Source organism: Neoarius graeffei, chromosome 18, assembly GCF_027579695.1.
Source record: "Neoarius graeffei isolate fNeoGra1 chromosome 18, fNeoGra1.pri, whole genome shotgun sequence".
In the NCBI taxonomy this organism is placed as follows: Eukaryota; Metazoa; Chordata; class Actinopteri; order Siluriformes; family Ariidae; genus Neoarius; species Neoarius graeffei.
Genome location: NC_083586.1, coordinates 59,594,289 through 59,614,496, shown reverse-complemented (window position 1 = coordinate 59,614,496; position 20,208 = coordinate 59,594,289). Strand labels below are relative to the sequence as shown.

The 20,208-nt window shown below is 42.7% G+C and overlaps 1 protein-coding gene across 8 annotated transcripts in view; it reads left to right on the top strand.

The window, feature by feature from the left end:
- LOC132866365 (interferon-induced protein 44-like) overlaps positions 1-20,208 on the top strand; it is an 86,229-nt gene that overhangs the window by 13,933 nt on the left and 52,088 nt on the right. For all 8 annotated transcript variants that reach the window (XM_060899107.1, XM_060899106.1, XM_060899105.1 and 5 more), the window contains exons 4-8: positions 8,468-8,660; positions 8,805-8,954; positions 10,729-10,900; positions 11,078-11,178; positions 11,325-11,478. In XM_060899107.1, the coding sequence (XP_060755090.1) occupies positions 8,468-8,660; positions 8,805-8,954; positions 10,729-10,900; positions 11,078-11,178; positions 11,325-11,478 (770 nt within the window). The remainder of the gene's footprint in view (positions 1-8,467; positions 8,661-8,804; positions 8,955-10,728; positions 10,901-11,077; positions 11,179-11,324; positions 11,479-20,208) is intronic.

Genomic DNA, 20,208 nt, shown 5'->3' with positions numbered 1-20,208 from the left:
CCATTACACCAGCGGTGAAATGGGTGTCTGTGTCTGAGTCGATGGATAGAGGGAGATTTTTGCCACTAGGGGGAGTCGCGATGTCAGGTGTTTCGACACCGGACTCGGTGTGCCAAGACATGAACTGAAGTTAATCAGAAATTTGATCTCGCGTGGCGCTTGGTTGATCAGTGTTCGCACTAATCTCGTCGCAATAGTTTTGTGCATATTTTGTGGGATCCAACGACTGTGGGGTTTTGTTTTGTGTAAAGCTGACTAAGTTTATGTCGCAGGGCTTGGTTGGGATTGGGTCGCCTTGTGAGAGCCGTGTGTCTGAGAAATGGTGGTGAAGACTTTAGCGCACATGAGAGGTGCGTCTTGTGTGTTTGCCTTCGCCACCAGGGGGGGCCCTACATCCTGACCCTCGCCTGCTGTTTCAGAGGGATCTCCTCCCCCTTTCACGAGATATACCCGTGGTTCCTGGCCTAGTCATGCCAGTGAATGGCCTTTTGCCATTTTTCTTGGGCTCTTTTGTTTTATCTGTTGAGGGGTCTGACGTCTCCTGTAACAGTTCTTTAATCTCAGCCAACTGGGCTTTTAAAGAGTCCAGCTCTGAGTGGAACTCACCAGGTTGGTCTGAGTCACTGTGTTGGTCGTCTCTACCCTTGCTTTTAGAGCTACGGTCGGAACGCTTCTGCCGTTTCTGGTCAGAGCGGGGATGACGGTTTTGCTGCCAACCGTTTTGTTCCCTACGACCCTTTTCATTTGATGGGCGATTGCCATCGTCACTGTGGACTCGCCCTCGGTCCCTCCTGGCCTTACCTTGTCGATTTTTCCACTCACCATTGTGATGGTTCGGCAAGGATCGGGCTGGACCGGAATTCTTCCAGGTGGGTCCCCCTTTCAGTGCTTCACCTCCTAAGGTTAGCGGGGGCTTGTCCTCACCCTGGAGACTAAGGACTCTGGGTTCATCATCATTTCCGTTTGCGGTTTTGACAATGGTCTCCCAGGTCATTTGGGCTAGTCGCCTAATTTCCCTCATCGAATAGCGACCTTGTCGACACGTCAGTGTGACATGGGTCCGCACGCTTGGGTGGAGGTTATGCAAGAAGAGAGATATGAAACCTCTATCTTCTTCCAACCCTGGTGCACTACTACCTTGGAAATAGGCAGTACGTAGCCGTCTGTAATATTCACGAGGCGCCTCAGACCGTTTTTGTTTGACTTGTAATGCACACAATATCGCGGAGGTTTCGTCCGTGTATGGCGCATATTCTTCCCTCATGTAATTGCGAAGTTTCGAATAACTATCGCGAATGTTTGGGGGTAGTGTCTCTAAAAAGGCACGAACGCTACTACTGGAGGTCTTCCAGATTAGTTTAAGTTTTTCACGTGTTGTGGCGTTCGGCAGGTCCATCAGGCATCGATCAATTTCTCGTAAATAGTTATTTACATTTGTTCTTTGATTGTCGGGATCGAATTGTTCGACATCTTTGGCAAGTAGGTCAATTTGCCGTAAACGAAGGGTTTGGTGCACGTCCTTGTGCGACCTTCTTGGCTCTTCTGAGTACTCACTGTCTGAGCTACTCTGGAATCGCTCCCGCTTCGCACGAGATGCGTGGTCTGATTCGTCTGGAGATGGATCAGGGAGACTGAAGCGCACTGACCTAGGTGTGCTACGGGCCTGGGCTCGGGATGAGCGCAGGGCGGCTCCATCCTGGCTAGACGACGATGGAGTCGTGTAGCGAGTTGATGGAGTTTGGCGGGATGTCTGGTTCTCGACCAGATCATTTACGGTGTCCGGTTCGGACGCCTCTTCCCGCTCTGAGCTTTGGCGCATTGTTGGGGGTCTTTCACGCCCCTCGCGCTGCTCTTGGGGGGTCTGCTCCTGGGCAGCCCTCTTAGCAACCATTTCGGCTTTCTCTAGCCGTTTGGTGCAATTATCAAGGGAGGTCTTCAAGAGCTCACACTCCCTATGTAAATCATTATGATCGGCTGTCAGCTTGGCGTTGCTGGTGGTCAGCCTTTCAACCTCTCCGCGAAGGCATCTGATTTCTGAATCAGCATTTTGGAAGTATGATAGGAATAGCTTACCTAGTGCCACTTGGACACTAATAGTTGTTCTTTTTGGATCTCTCATATGTTTGTTTGAATTGTCTAGGTTGTTTTGGCATTCACTCTCACTCATGTACTTAATGTTTGCCTTTTCGGAGGCAGAGCAGTGAATGAGGTCTGCAATGACCTCAAGGAGAGACACGTCTTGAGCGTTGTCTTCCATTTTTGAGACATGAGGGGATGCCATTTTACTTAGGCTGGATGTTAGATAATTAATCAAGTTAATTATTAATTTAATCATTATTAATTAACTATGTAATTAATTATGAAGGTTTATTTGGAAATGCTCTCTTATCCTAAGTTGAATAGGTTATGAGTATTGGTGATATGGTTATCACACTACTGTTATCCGTTTTAACACACCTGGGGATATACCTTAGCAGTTGCTGAATTAAACTGATAGTTTATTTGTTGTTGAACAACAATCCAGAAGTCAACAAACCAATCGCCTCACACGGGGCACCATTTTAACTGTGGGTGCAATCAGTTAATTATTGATATTAAGTGATCAATCTCGTTAAATCAGTCTCATTAAATTTTGAAGGTCAATAATTAAAATGAATCAATCCCATTGAATCATTTAATTTGACTCGTTTGAATTGAATCATACCATAGAATCACTCTCATTTGAAGTGAATCGTTCAGTGAATCGTTCAATGAATCATTTAGTGAATCATTTAGGGAATTGTTCAATGAATCATTTAGGGAATCATTTAGTGAATCATACCATTAATCCTGGTGCTTAATAATAAATTACCAAACAGCTAAATTATGGTACATTTCCAAATTATTAAGATCACTTACCATATTATATAACATTTGCACCCTTTTTGAATTCGAGAAAATTGGGGACTTCAGATGTTGTTCACACAAATAAACACAGTTTGTTTAATAAATGAATTTATTATACAAAGATAAAAAGATAAATCAATATATACAAGCAGTGAAGTGTGTGTGTGTGTGTGTGTGAGAGAGAGAGAGAGAGGGAGTGTGAAGGACTTGACCATGTGTTTAGCCTCGTGTAGCTAACTACACGTGGTGGAGGCCTAGCTTGTTGGTAGCTAAACAAAAGAATGTTATCTAAACAGAACAAAGGATTAGCTCTGTGTTTAGCCTCGTGTAGCTAACTACACGTGGTGGAGGCCTAGATTAGCCTTGTGTTGCTAGTATGTGTTTGTGAAAGGCCCTATAGCCTAGCTAAAGTGTGTTTGTTAGGCCTGATGGCTTGCTGAGCACATGGTAGGCCTTGATTAGCTTTGTGTTGCTAAGCAGACAAAAGCGAAGCTGTAGCTAACCCACTAGCTCATAACCATACTGAATCCACTGAAATCTTAATGACATCAAGATGTATAATAATGAGAACTATATGTTAGTAGTAAAGAATAAAAGAGAGAAGCATGCGCAGCCTATCTATTAAACAATTGAGAGAACATAGAACCAAAATAAATCAACACGCTGCGTGTTCAACAGTGTAACAATAAACCTGGGTTTAAATTCACACTATTTCAAATAAAAGCAAATTCCTAAGACTATCCTAATTATGCCCAAATGCCAAAATCTTACTTAATCCTGCCTTTAGCAAGATATGAAGAACTATTCGCCGGTGTAGTCTCGGGCCTCGCCGTGGGAGCACGTGAGCCGCTCGTGATGGAGGCGGAGAAACTTTCGGGTCGAACGGAGCACTTGGGTGGTTCCCGTGAAAAGCAGAGGGTTCTTGGTCCGAACCTCAGCGTTCGTGAGGAAAAGTCTCTGATCAGAATAAGATGCACAACGCTTTTGAGTTAAAAAGGATTCAATCGCTTCTTAACTTCTGACTGCCTGGGCTGCAGTCGTGACGTCACTTCTAATGCAAGTAAACCGGTTGTAACTCAGGCTGAGTTTAGAGATCGCGCGACTCTAGAGTTTACCTTTGCCAAGGGTAAGAAGCAAAATCGCGCTGAGTGATGGATCTTGCAAGAAAGAAGACGTCTTTTTGGGGTGGAGAGCGCCTCTTTATACGTCCAGATCCATCGGGAGCCAGCCGTGAGAGACAAAGATGGAAGCGTTGTCCCATTGTTTTATGTTTCCTTGTATGATGACGTAGATGATCCCGCCCACGCGTGACGTAGGTCACACGGAAGTGGACTGGGAATTGTAGTTCTGACACAAGATGGCGGCATGATACCTACACTGACATGCTGGCACTCCTCTCATAGCTGATGGCGATCCCCTCTGCATGGACTGCAGTCCACTGGTAGTTCACTCGAAAATGTTCCTTATTTCAATCAACTTTGCCCACCTCCATCCATCATCACTGGTGGCATTTAGCAGTTTGCCTCACTATTCTTTGTTAGTGATGCTATACGCACACTAGTCTTGTAGTTGATCTTCCAGATTCACCCTAAACACATACATGCGTGCTAATCACTTCAAATTAGCTTTGTAGTCTGCAAAAGACTCTCCTATCTGTTCTCATCATTTTTGAAATATCAAATTACATTTCCACCAACACATTCTTATTGGGTGTATAAAAGTCTCTCAAAATTTTCAACAAACTTGCAAGAATTTTCACTCACTTTTGTTGGCGCTACCATGTCTTTTAACAGAGAAAAGGTTTTTTCGTCCTACTACAGACAAAATCACTCTGCTCTGCTCTCATCTGCACACATGCAAACTCCTCACCTTTCGGCGAAATTCGCCGTTTTGGTCCCAAAATAGGTCACTTGTGTGAATCGTGTAGATCCGAAGAGTTTTTTTTGGGGGGGGGGTAGGCAGGCTACAACGTTATTGTTGCCAAACATTTCACTTACAAGGTTACAGCCAATCGAGATAAACAGTTACTAACACGCTTCTTTTCCATTGGAGTTCTGATCAGCTGGTGCACAACCCACTGCTGGTTGCCAGTCCTCGCTTATGACTATTCCACAGATTCAGACTGCAAAGTCACCTTTTTATAGAGAGATCTGGCAACCTCATCTCGCGACTGGATCTGAACATACCAATGGAACAGTTTCCAGCGCGTTCGGGGGTGAATAACCATGGGCGGATCTGCCGGGGTGGCATAGGGTGGCAAATGCCACTCTAAAAGAAAGCCTTGCCACCCCAGTTGGCAGCGACGAATTCAAAGAAAAATTACGGCCAATTTGACATTTACGTGCACGAATTTCCAATGTCCGACTGTGGCGAATGCAGCACGAGATAACGCCAGAGATTGGTTGTTTTGGAAAATTGAGAGGCGCAAAGCGAGGGAGCCAGGAGTCACGAGGAAAGGAGACATGGGAGGACAGAGGTAAAAGCTGATTAACTATCTATCAAGAAATGAAATTATAATGAATGAACAGTGCTAGCATAGTTGCGATGCTGATTTTGAGAGGATAAAAATCAGGTTGGAGAACGTTATTTAGCTAACTATACATGTAAGGCCAAAAAAAGTGTGTTTCCGGTAACCCGACCGATCGAGAATTTCCGCGTCGAAATTGCCGACGTAAAGTTTTTATTACAAATTTTCCCTCTATATTTTAGTGTAAGCGGCGTTAGTTTGTCATAATTTTTTGTTTCAACGCATTCAAGTTGTGAAAGAAATGATAAAAAGTAAAATGTTTCGCCACTTCTATCAGCCCTCCTGCATAAACATGGAAGCGCACTTATATTCTGAAGGAGGAAGGGAAAACTGAGCCGAGGCGCCATTTTGAATCCTCATTCAAGGCTGTAATGCAAAGTGCTTCCTCTTCAGTATACAAGTGCACTTCCATGGCAGGAAAAACACTATGTTTTGCCGCCTATGTAGTCCACTATTTATACAAATAGGAGTCATTCAGGATTCAGCCATGTTTTTGCTCGGTGTTTTTGCTCGATCCAAGTTCTACAGTAGGCTAGGCCGTCTGCTTTTAATGGAAGTAGCCTAGCCTAGGACGTTAAACCATATTTTCACGTTATTTCTTGATAAGGTGTTTTCACATTATTACATGAAAATATCATGAAAAACGTAATAATTTTGTATCATGAAATTACATGATGTTATATTACATGATAGATGTATTGTAAAAACGTGATAACTTTGTTAAAATCAATACTACGTTAAAACATTAGCTGAAATTTTAGTTCTAACAGCCACAGAAAACCTATAACAGCGGGGTCACAGGGAGTCTCTTGACTCTGGGAAAAAAGGGTGTTTTTCTTTCTATATTAGACTTGCTGGGTAATCATGTTGTTTTTTAGTGTCTGTTCTTTTGCATATGGGCAATTCCATGTAAATGTCAACCTCACCATGCAAAAATAAAGCAACATGTAATACATCAAAACCACTCCCAGAGATATCACCTAGGCCTGTATTTTACAGATGTGAATAAGTTGAACCAATTTGTAACCAACCTAATATGTCACTGTCAGTCTTTCTTTCTTATAATGTAAACCCCAAGCTAAAATCAACTTTGATCATGTACAATTCTATATTATTGCCACAAGCCACAGAAATGTATGCTAAAATCCACAAAACAGCAAAACAATAGCCATCCTAAATATTATTTAAGAACTTTGATAGTTTTAGCTGATATTTAGAGAGTTTTTTCAAAGGGTTATGGTGGTTAAATTGCTGATTTTCTAAACATATGCCATGTCTATTTCAGACGCGTCACATCCATAACGGAATTTCGTCACATCCATAACGCTGACTTTTCCTTCCGAAACTCTGCATGAAATACAAAATATTTTAAACAAAGATTTTTTAATATTCACCTTGGACCCCTCTATCAAATGGATATCTCCATTTCGACATTAGGTTTACAATTTCACAGAGTTTGATAAAAATGTACAGTCACCCAAGAAAAGTGATACTTTTTCTGTCACATCCATAACGCATCTTTTATTGGCATTTTCTGGCATGCCCTAGATGTACTATGGGAATTGTTCTTGTTCTATCACTTCTCCAGTATGGTACAGCCTTAAAATATGCAACACCTGTTTAAATACTGGGAGACAATAAAACATGCACTGGGTCATTTGTTGCCATTTTGAGTTCAAGTGTCACGTCCATAACGCTGGAATTGCTCATATACAGTATAAAACTGTCCAGAAACGGTATAGACCTCATCTGAGAATGTGTGTTCTTCATGAACAATAAAAGCATGAGATTAAGTTTGTCTGTATGAGTTTGTAAATGGCAGCCTGTGCCCTTTTGTAGTGTGTACATACTATTTGTCGTCAAACTGTGATAACTGTGATTAAATTCAGTATATATACACGTCTGTAATACGTTGCCACCCCTCAAAAATTCCTGCCCCCCTCTTGCCACCCCATAAATATTTTTCTAGATCCGCCCCTGATTTCACATAGGTGATGTCTTTAAGAAAATTGACAGACAGGGATTGGCCAGGTGTGTCCTCTGGGGTAGGTCTGTTAGATAGCACAGGCAGCAATATATACCTTTTTGTAAATAGGCCACTGTGTTGTACACAGGGGTGAAAATTAACTTCACAAAATATCAAACTTTACCGGCCACTGACAAATAAATGGTACAATTTACCGGCCACTGACAAATAAATGGTACAATTTACCGGCCACTCAACAGTAACTTATTAAGACATGTTTATGGAAAGTTATCTCATCTCATTATCTCTAGCCGCTTTATCCTTCTACAGGGTTGCAGGCAAGCTGGAGCCTATCCCAGCTGACTATGGGTGAAAGGCGGGGTACACCCTGGACAAGTTGCCAGGTCATCACAGGGCTGACACATAGACACAGACAACCATTCACACTCACATTCACACCTACGGTCAATTTAGAGTCACCAGTTAACCTAACCTGCATGTCTTTGGACTGTGGGGAAAACCGGAGCACCCGGAGGAAACCCACGCGGACACGGGGAGAACATGCAAACTCCACACAGAAAGGCCCTCGCCGGCCACGGGGCTCGAACCCGGACCTTCTTGCTGTGAGGCGATGGCGCTAACCACTACACCACCGTGCCGCCCGGAAAGTTATTTTGTATTGTATTAAATTCAAGATGTGACTGGTTGCAATTTTTTTTGTAACGTAGACTACGAAATGTACTTTTGCGCGCGTGCCGTGTGTCCGTGCACCCTTCTCACCTTTTTCACCCCTGACCAGTTTGCATGCCTGCATCTGTCATCTTCACTTTTCTTAGCTAGCAAACATTGCATGAGTCTTTCCTTATAACTTTCAAACATTTCTTCAAAAACAAGGCCAGTGTTAGGCAACTGTGTTAGTAGAAATTAAACGCATTAAATAATTTCTCTGCCTTTAACACATTTTATGTTTCCAAAAGTAAGTAAAACCTAACTTCACTATTTTTTATCTTACATGCATGACATTTATTATATTACATTTTGATATTAAAAAATATTTAGCTAATGTCCCCTTTTTGACTTTCTTGTAGGGATAAAGAACCAATGGTACAGACACTGAGGGAGTTTCAGTCGGAACACCATGTTGACCATCTCAGGATTTTGGTTGTTGGACCTATACGTGCTGAGAAGTCTGCCTTTATCACCTCAGTTAATACTGCTCTCCAAGGCCGCTGTACTTACCTCGCTCATTCACTCTCTGGTGGTTTGAGTGTCACCTGCAAGGTAACAATACATAATCTATCTTGAATATCTAACACTCAAATACACTGCCATTTTTAGTTTCAATTCAAGTAAAGGGCACAGCTTAACATTTCAGTATAGACATTGCTCACACATTTCATAGAATTAATTTCTATTTGTATACAGTACACTGTCTACAAGCTGAACAAAGGCACAAAGGGATCTTTCTTTCCATTTGTGTTCGCTGACACGATGGGTCTGGAAACAGGTTTCAGTGGTGCACATGTAAATGACATCATCAACATTCTGCAAGGTCATATACAAGAAGGATACACAGTAAGTTAAAGTTCATTCTGCTTATTCACATGTATGATATCCAGTGCCGGCTGGTAGTCTTTCAAACGGGGAGGCTGGTCGGTTACGATATTTCCAGATTTTAAAAGAAAAAACACATCAATTCTGCCCATACTCTTGCCTCTGATCTGGCTGATTGTTGGCAGCATCACAAACTGTGAAATAACAGGTTCTTTTGGCCCATTAGCCTATTGTCCAATATACATGATGGTGGTGTTGGGGGGGGTATATTTTAATATTTTATATTTTAAAATTGTGGCATGTTGTTTAAAAATTGACCTCGGCTGTGTTTTTGTTTAAAAATGTTTTCCAAATTGTAGCTGTGTTTAATTCATATCCAGAGAAATATATATTCCAATATAATATACTCAGCATAAACATTTTAAATAGATTCTATATTTTTGGTCCATCCATGACATATTACTAAAGTAGCCTATTTACTGTTGTTGATGTGGGTCACTTGCTGTTAGCCAATTCACTTTCTCATACCAGGAGAGCTGAAAGGAACGAGTATTATTCCCTACCTTTTTCACCAAGTCAATTTGAGGTGTTGGTCTACCCTGCTCTTTAATTTCAATTTTTTCCTCGAAAGGAAGACTGCCAAATGGCTTCGCCAAAATTAAATCAGCAATGCTTGGCATCCGTGCACAGCTTTCTTGCTAGCTGACTAGCCCCCTCAAGTTCAAGTTCAGTCACTCAAATAAACGAAATTTCTGGAACTAAGATAGCAAACTTGACAACACTATATTTACACTTTATTTACAATGAAAATATATACAAACTAAAAAAGCTGGTAGAAACCGTATGTAATGAATGAAATCGAAATGTAAGCTGATCTCTTACAATACACCATAGCACTTGTGAATCTGCATGGGACTGAACTGATGTTGCCAGATACTGCTGACGTTATCCAGCCCAAAATATGTTCAAAACCCGCCAAAAAGCACTTAAAACCGCCCAATCTGGCAACACTGTACCGCTGCCTGTCTATAGTTGAAACAAGCTGTCAATCAAAGAAAATATCCGGCCGCTTTCACCAATCACCAGTCTCCTCGCGGAAACTGCCATGTCCCTCCCATGTGAGGCTCGGAGTCCGTGGGCGGGCATTTTCGCAGTATTTGTCCAATAACCGTCTTGCATTTTGAGATTGAAAAGCGCATAGCTCCCAAATGCCGTTGAAGTCCATTGAGGCTGGGAGTCCGTGAGACTCCGTGGGCGGGCATTTTCGCAGTATTTGTCCAATAATTGTCTTGCATTTTGAGATTGACAAGCACATAGCTCCCAATCCACTGAGGCTGGGCTGCATCACGCTGTCACGAGGGGGAAAAACTCACGCACACATTAGGCGAGCTGGGGAAAGTTATAACGGAATGATTTCGCACTGTAGTTGGGTTGAGCACATATATTTCTATGATTCTGGATCTGAAATAGCAATGTTATAAGGTCGGCTATAACATAAGCCTAGCACAATTCATCCTACACGATGTTCGTCATTTTTAAAGGAGGCTGAGCCTCCCTCGTTGTCTTAGAGCAATTGCCCGTGATGATATCTCCATGGTACAGAACTGTAACATTATTTCCACAGATTGAAATATTTCACTATCTTCAGATAATTCTCCATTATCCATTTGCACTCCATATGCTAACATGTAAAAATGGTGCATTTAATGTAAATTAATTATGCAAACTGGAGCACAAAGAGTTTCTTTAATGTACAGCAGTGCAGTGTGATGACAGTTCATATTTTTATTTTCAGTTTAATCCTTTGACACCACTGACTGCTGAAAGCAACAACTATAATCCAACCCCAAATCTAAATGACAAAGTTCACTGTCTGGTGTTTGTCCTACCAGCAGACAAAGTTGCCCAAATATGTGACGGAATCACAGACAAAATGAAAAAAATTCTGCAACAAGCACAAGAATTAGGTGAGTCATCATCCTGATTTTTACACTCATTCATTCCCAATAAATTCTCCATATATTTCTCTCTGATGTATTACCATTGATTCAGAACGAAAATTTGAAAAAAAAAATCTCTGAAATATCCATAATGGAATAATCAGTCCAAGAAACATTTTGAATGACCTGCATGCATCATGACAGGGATTCCTCAAGTTGTCATCATGTCCAAGGTGGATGTTGCATGTTCACTTGTAAAGCAGGACCTGAAAATGATCTATAAGAGCACGAAAATCAAAGTGTTGGTAAGTACAATAACCTCATGTAGCTGAACTCTCACAAATTTACAAGTCTCTAGTACAGAAACTTCATCACTGAACCACTGCCCTGAAATACACCATGATGTTTACTACAGGTTCATTCAGATTATTTTCAGTGTCTGTCTTACTAGATGGAGGAGTGCAGTATCAAACTGGGTGTTCCTATGAGACAAATCTTCCCTGTAAAGAACTACCATGAGGAAATCATCACCAACACTGAGATCGATATTCTGATTCTAACAGCAGTAACAAGTATTGTGAATTTTGCCAGCGACTTTGTGCAAGGTAATGTATAAAAAGAATGGGAAAAATTATACATGTATTGAGAGGTTTTGTGGAAATTTAAAGCATTTAAAAAAATGTGCTCTACAGGTAATTCATAACATGAGGTGGATGGCAAAGAAAAATGATAAATAAATACAAACATAGAACTCCTGAGAAAGTAATCAGCATATTAAATGCTTGTAAATAGTACTGCGTTTTAACCAATAGTGCATGAAGATAACTTAATTTTGAAAACCAAGCTTGTTTGGTCCATAAGTGACAGTGTTTGACCAACAGACTTTCAGCAACCCTGAATCCTGAATTGTGTGACTTCATGGGACACAAAGCTGGACAGTTGAAGATTGGAAAAAGATCTTTATCTGTCCAATTTCAATGGGTCTGTGCCCACTGTAGACTCAGATTCCTGTTTTGGCTGACAGGAGTGGAACCTGATGTGGTCTATTGTTGTTGAACCACCTCAAAGTTTTAATCTGTTGTGTGTTCTGAGAAATTTTCTGCTAAACACTATGCCTGGGCAATAAAATGATAGTGATATGTACTAGAGGTCTGCGCAGGACAGAATTTTCAGTCCCGCTCCCGCGCGTGCCCACATTGTGCAGTCCCGCTCCTGCCCGCTCCCGCAAAGAATTATGATTTTCAGTCCCGCTCCCGCCCGCGCCTGCCATATTTTGTCCCGCTCCCGCCCGCAAATCCCGCATGATGCAGACGTTCGCGTTATTTCTCACGAAAGTTCTTGTCATTGGCTTGGGGAATTAAACATGCTGAGCTCTCCACTGACCGATCCTTCACCTAGCGCACGTAGCGAGGGTGCGCGTTGCCAGGCGGCATGCGCAGCTGAGGCTTTACAGAGATGCCCAACACACCTACCAAAATCTACAGTGGATATTAAGAATATTGTACATTGCACATAGCTTATATGTCACTCCTCACATTTACATTCTAGGAAATACAAGTAGGCCTATAAGAAATTAATATAATTTAAAGACACAGCGTGATGGTGCCCCACCCCCTACTTTGAGTGGATTTGAGCATAAATATCTACAGCTCACGTTCACGTTTGTTAAACCTTGTTTCTGAATTCGGAATGTTGAAATGGCAACATGTAGACCTAATAATAATAATTATTTAAGTAGGCTAATCATTTAAGTATGCGCTCTCCCGTGGTGCATCTCCTATGAATAATTAGTGTGAAAGGAGAGACGGATCGCACTCTTGAACTTATTCTTTTAGTTACATTTCTTTTCAGTTGTTTTTAGCAGCAGAAGGAGACAAACGTTTCGGCTGTTGCCTTCGTCAGTGTCTCTAATAATAATAATAATAATAATAAACAATAAAAAAAGACAGGCGAGCGCGTAATTCCAAGTGGAAATTTGGTATATTTATTGTTCAGCCATACAAAACATTAGGCTAACCCAGTTTACATTTGTAAAGCATTTCTAACTAGAATATCCTATAGAATACCCTATAAGCATAGCATATATAAATGTTATAACAAAACACAGTCCTAGCCTACGAACAGTGTTGACAGTAGGCTATGCATCGTCAAAAACAACAACAAAAAATCGACAGTATAGGCTACTGTAGCCATTATAGGGCTATGGTTGCACATTTCTAAAACTATTTGGGCTTGAGCCTCCGTGCAAGTGTTAAACTCAATATAACATAGCTGACCTTGTTTGAATATGAATAAGAAAAACGAGAAAAAACGTCAGTAGGCTATAGCATGTCTAATTGAAATAACGGTAGGTTTAATCAAACGCAGGTAAACGAAACAACTAAGCCTATTGCTTAGGCTATCGGGTTCTTTGAACAGCTATGGAGAAACAGCAAATTGTTCACTGTTGAGGGCTTCAACATACTGCGCCTTTCCTCCAGTATGCGACCACATATGCTGAACGCGCGCTCGGATGGTGCGCTAGAACCTGGAATGGCCAGTACATGCCATGCCAGTTTGGCAAGTGTGGGAAAGTCATAGCAGTGCTTTTTCCACCACAACAGGATATCTTTAGATTGGTGTGATTCGGATCCAATGAGTTTCACTTTCAGATAATCATCAATCTCGGAGTTTAAAGACTTTGATTCAGCACCCGTAGCACCGACATCCTCCCATTCCTCAAAGTCATGAAAAGTGACCTTTTTAGGTGGAGGTGGCTCCGCGCTTTCATCAGTTTGGACATCAAACCCCAACTCCTCGGTCATCTCTTTCACAGCTTCCGTCACATATTGTCTTTCATTTGCATTGATCATCCTAAGATGACGCAGCTTTGGAGTAAGGAAAGTTGCTACTTTATACAGCATGTCAATTCCGTTTGGGACAAGGTGACTTGGTGACAGCAGTGCGTCTAGGCGTTGCGCACACGCAGATGCAATGACACTGAGTAGGGGGTCAGCCTTGGCCACTTCACAATGCTCCCTTAACTTCACGGACCATGTCAGAACAAGCGCAGCACTTAATGCCGTATTGTCAGACTCCAGGTCATTCGTTGCGTCTTTGAAGGGTTTGAGAAAAGCCACCAGGGATGCAAGGATCTGTTTATTGATGCAGCTTATTTTGTCATATTGGTTATTTTCAAGTAGAACTGTTGTGACCTCGTCATACTGCTGTGAGATAGAATGCAGCATGTCCACAGTCGAATTCCATCTCGTCTCCACTGACTGTTTGAGAGACTTCGTCAGCTTGACTCGCAGGCCGGAATGTTTAAAATAGCTGACCAGCTTCTTCGCATCGCTGATCAGCTGGCCTGCTTCAGGGACTTCGCTCATCACAGTAGGAGACAGGGCATGCGAGAGAACTGAATTCAGTACATGGGCACTGCAGTTTAGCCTTGTGAATCCTCGTAAGGAGGCTACCATATTCGCCCCTCTATCTGTCACAAACACAATCTTTTTCCCCAAGACTGAACAATCGATTCCGAAGGCTCTTAAATTCTGAAATAATAAAGCACGGATATTTTCTCCTGTCTTTGAGGTTCCTTCATCAAATGGGGCAGAAAATAGCACTATAGACTGTAAGTTGTAGTCTGAATTGATGTAATGCAGGGTGGCTGAGAGGAAAGAGGTTTTGCGATATGTTTCAGTCCAGACATCCGTTGTCACAGCACACCCGTATTTCCCAATCGTCTCGTTTATGTCATCAACAACAGCTCTTCTAAATTTGAGTGCCCTATCATCTACATGACGTGACACAGTTGTTGGATGGGGCAGAATATCTCGTACATCGAATTTGCCTATTGTGGCTGCCGTGTCAACTAAGTGTTGGGCTAACTGAACTAATCCCCGACCAGCGATGCTGTCATACGGGTGGAGGTCCGCAGCAACAAAATCAACACATTTCTCCATGGTCTTTGCCTTCAACGCATCTGTCACTTTTGCGTTGTTCCCTCTGAACTCCAACAATTGTTGTCCTTTTAACACAGTACATGCATGGCGATTCAGGCCTGATGTACCTGATTTATGGCCGTTGTATGTCAGAATTTTTTGGCACTTATCACAGCAAGCAAAGGGCAGCTGATTTCCCTCTGCGTCGTACACGAGTGAGAATGATTTCCAAATGTCCGATTTCAGGACTCTTGACTTTTTAACGGAATATGCACCTCTTTTTAAAGTAGCACTTACTTTTGAAGCACTGTGAGCTTCACTAGAGGAGCTCTGCTCTTCTGCCATGATGGAGATCTCAAACATGGAAGAGGAAAGGAATCGGAAACGTACGCGAGATTAGACCACATCCGCAAATATAGGCATCTTAAAATGTTTTTATTAATGCCAAATAAAATATCCAGCACAAATGATATATGATAGACATAAATTAATAATTTATAAATTTTATTTTAAACATGTTTTTACTTAGTGGGACTGCAGCTTATCACCTCTCCCGCCTGCGCCCGCAATGAGCTTTCAAAATTTGTCCCATGCCGCACTGCTTTGCGTCGGGTCCCGCGGGACTCCCGTGGGAGTGCAGGGCTCTAATATGTACCATCGATAGAATCGTATCAATAGCAATCAGATAACTGTTTCATAGAATGTTCGATAATTTCACTTAAATGCATTAAATGCAAACTGCCAGAAAAACGAATACGCAAAGTTCAGTTGCATGAACAAACCCCAAGCATGCTCCCTCCCTGGCCCATAAACACCCTATCATATCCCTTGATAATGGAGCGTGCTACGAGTGACACGCAAACAACCAATCATTTAATGGGTGTATTATTCGTTTGCACCAGACATGTGACACAACAACAAATACAGCATAGAGTGAGAAAATGAGCAGTTTCCCAAGTCTGAACATCTACCATTTGTTCTGGTAGCCAGCTGAAAGGGCTGGTATTACCTGCTGCCACAAAAATGGTCTACTACAAGTGATTTTTGATCGCATTGGAATTTGCTCTATTCACATGGATTAGAACATGCTCCCTTTGCACTGCTCAGTGAATCTCAAATACATTCTATCAGCTATGTTTGTGAAGCTTCTCAGTCATCCACGTCATCCACCTACCTGAACCACTGGCTGGGAGCGACTCCTGAAAAAGTGGTCAAAGCTTTGTTTTCCACTTCCTCCATGTATAGATTGGCCACTATAGGGGACACCGATGAGCCCATTGCGCATCCATGCTTCTGTCTGTAGAAACATTCATTGAACTGGAAACCACCACCTATTTTCAGTTCAACAAATGATTCTACAGACAGAAGCATGGTTGCGCCATGGGTTCACTGGTGTCCCATATAGTGGCCAGTCTATACATGGAGGAAGTGGAAAACAAAGCTTTGACCACTTTTTCAGGAGTTGCTTCTGGCCACTGGTTCAGGTATGTGGATGACATCTGGGTAAAAATCAAAGCCCATGAGGTGAACCCTTCACTGAGCACATCAATGCAGTGGATATCAACATCAAGTTTGCTTGGGAGGACATCGGTGGAAACAACCGAGGCTTTTTGGACTGCGGCATGCATATCAAACAATACAGAAGCCTTCGCATCAAGGTCTACCAGAAACCCATACACACAGACCAGTCCCTACTGTTTGACTCTCACTCCTCACTGGAACACAAATTGGGGGTCTTTAGGAGCTTACATCACAGGGTTCAGAACATTCCTACAACAGTAGAGGGAAAAGAGAAGTAGCAAAAATACATCAAGGAAGCACTTCAGAAGTGCAGGTATTCCAACTGGGCTTTCGTCAAGACCAGGAAAAGAAACATAACGGACAGGGAAAAAAAACAACAACAAATGCAAAAACATTGCCATTCCCTGCATTTCTGGACTACCTGAGAAACTCAGGAGGATCTTCCACAAACACAATATACCTGTACACTTCAGACCCAGTCACACTCTGAGGCAGAAATTGGTCTGCCCCAAGGACAGAATACCCAGACACAAACAGGACAACATAGTGTATGCAATTCAATGCAGTGAGAATCCACAGACCTGTACAATGGGGAAATGAAACAACCGCTTCACAAGCGTATGGCTCAGCACAGGAGAGCCAGTTCCTCAGGTCAGGACTCTGCAGTCTATCTTCATCTCAATAACAAGGACACTCACTTCATGTCAGCAATGTACGCATTTTAGCCAGGGAAGACTGGTGGTTTGAAAGAGTACTAAAAGAAGCCATCTTTGTCAACCTGGAATGACCATCACTGAACAGAGATGGTGGTCTGAGGCCCTGTCCACACGGCAACGGATTCAGGTGAATCCGATACAATTGTTTATCATTTCGGCCTGGCGTCCACACGGCACCGGCGTTTTGGGTGTCCCAAAATGCAATCTTTTGAGAACAGGTTCCAGAGTGGAAAGATCTGGCAACGTTGCCGTTGCGAAGTCGTCTGGATGAGTAGAACGGATTTGTTTACGATGACGTCACAACCACATGACTGTGAGTGCTTCACGCCGGGTAGAAGTGTAATGAACTCGATGCGAGTTGTCAACAAATCCTATAACTTGGTTCATGAAACGCGCTTACAAAACATTTTCACTGTGAATATTTATTGTGTAATGGTGCAAAGTGAGAGAGAGAGAGAGAATAACCCTTAGGGCAGAGTCAATCCCGCCAGCAAAAATAGGGAAAAAAAGGAGCGATCTCACCTCTTCAGATGTTGGTTTATGTCCTGCAATACATTCCTCAAAAAGGACGTAGATGAACAAATTAATCCATCAACGTCTAGCATTCAATTTATTCCGGACCATTAAAGACGCCGCCTTCTGTGTAGAATCATACGTCATCCTCGCCGCCATATTGGATAGGTCAAAGCGGAGAATAAAGATTCATGTGCTGCGTTTAACTGTACCAACAGGTTTACCGTCCAAACGAGATCACATGGGATTACCTTTCACAGGTGAGAAACAACAAATTAATCCATCAACGTGTAGCATTCAATTTATTCCAGACCATTAAAGACGCCGCCTTCCGCGTAGAATCATACGTCATCCTCGCCGCCATATTGGATAGGTCAAAGCGGAGAATAAAGATTAGCTGCATTTAACTGTACCAACAGGTTTGCCGTCCAAACGAGATCACATGGGATTACCTTTCACAGGTGAGACTGGAAAAATACTTTTCATTGTATTTGGTCATTATAATGTAATTTTACGAACAGATTTTCCTGACTTTGTGGCTAATATGAAGTCTCGCGCATAATAGTTTATGCACATGCGTCCTTACTTCTTCTATTGTTCTGGTGTCTCCGAAGGGACCGTCTTACAGCGCCCCTATAGGTGTGGCATGTGTATTGCATCGTTTTCAGCAAGCGTTGCGTTGCCATATGGACCTGATATTTTACTGATCGTTGCCCATTTGGACGCAATATTTTTTTAAATAACATCTCGAGATGTTATTTAAAAAAATATCGGGTCCAAATAGGCAACGATCAGTAAAATATCAGGTCCATATGGCAACGCAACGCTTGCTGAAAACGATGCAATACACATGCCACACCTATAGGGGCGCTGTAAGACGGTCCCTTCGGAGACACCAGAACAATAGAAGAAGTAAGGACGCATGTGCATAAACTATTATGCGCGAGACTTCATATTAGCCACAAAGTCAGGAAAATCTGTTCGTAAAATTACATTATAATGACCAAATACAATGAAAAGTATTTTTCCAGTCTCACCTGTGAAAGGTAATCCCATGTGATCTCGTTTGGACGGCAAACCTGTTGGTACAGTTAAACGCAGCTAATTTTTATTCTCCGCTTTGACCTATCCAATATGGCGGCGAGGATGACGTATGATTCTACGCGGAAGGCGGCGTCTTTAATGGTCCGGAATAAATTGAATGCTACACGTTGATGGATTAATTTGTTGTTTCTCACCTGTGAAAGGTAATCCCATGTGATCTCGTTTGGACGGTAAACCTGTTGGTACAGTTAAACGCAGCACATGAATCTTTATTCTCCGCTTTGACCTATCCAATATGGCGGCGAGGATGACGTATGATTCTACACAGAAGGCGGCGTCTTTAATGGTCCGGAATAAATTGAATGCTACACGTTGATGGATTAATTTGTTCATCTACGTCCTTTTTGAGGAATGTATTGTAGGACTTAAATTAACATCTGAAGAGGTGAGATCGCTCCTTTTTTTCCCTATTTTTGCTGGCGGGATTGACTCTGCCCTAAGGGCAGAGTCTCTCTCTCTCTCTCTCTCTCTCCCACTTTGCACCAGTACACAATAAATATTCACAGTGAAAATATTTTGTAAGCGCGTTTCATGAACCAAGTTATAGGATTTGTTGACAACTCGCATCGAGTTCGTTACACTTCTACCCGGTGTGAAGCACTCAGTCATGTGGTTGTGACGTCATCGTAAACAAATCCGTTCTACTCATCCAGACGACTTCGCAACGGCAACGTTGCCAGATCTTTCCACACTGGAACCCGTTCTCAAAAAGATTGCGTTTTGGGCACCCAAAACGCCGGTGCCGTATGGACGCCAGGCCTAAACGATAAGCAACTGTATCGGAGTCACCTGAATCCATTGCCATGTGGACAGGGCCTGAGACACCACTGCACTGCAGTCCTTGGTACACTTCCTAGAAAACCGAATACACATCCACACCAATACTCAGCTGACTTCAGTGACTCACATGATGGCAGAGAGAGAGAGCCAGCGACCCACAGATCACCCTTACGACCTTCTAGGCTGCTAACACCATTCACACCCAGCCTCCAGTGATCCTAACAACCTACAGGAAGACTGATAGGGTCAACGACCCATGTGATCTCAACGACTCTCCTTAGGGTTGCTTTTGGTCCACTAGAGGATAAATATCTGGAACTCCCCACTAGACAGACAGAACTGAAGAAGCCTTTCAGATGAGAGGTGAGATGTCTTCAAGGATTTCAAGCAAGCCCAGTTGCCTTCTTTAGCACCTATTGCCGCTTTTCCACTACCAATGCGGCTGAGTTGGGCTGAGCCGTGCCATGCTGAGTTGGGCTGAGTCGAGCTGAGCGGGGCTGTTGGCATTGCATTTCGACTACAACCGCGCTGAACCGTGCTGGCTGGAAGTGGGTGGACACATTGGGTGGAGTTAGCGAAAGTGGGTGGACGTCAGGTGATGTCGTTAGGCGGCGCAAACAGTGACATCAGTGATCTTTTAAGCGGTAGTCTCACGACCCGGAGAGTAGACAATAAACATGGAGGACATGGAGCTGTTAGTGTTGCTGGTCTTGGTGCTGTGGCTTGTTGTCACCAACAACGCCAACAGATACTGGCAAGAGTGTATAGATGAGGCGAG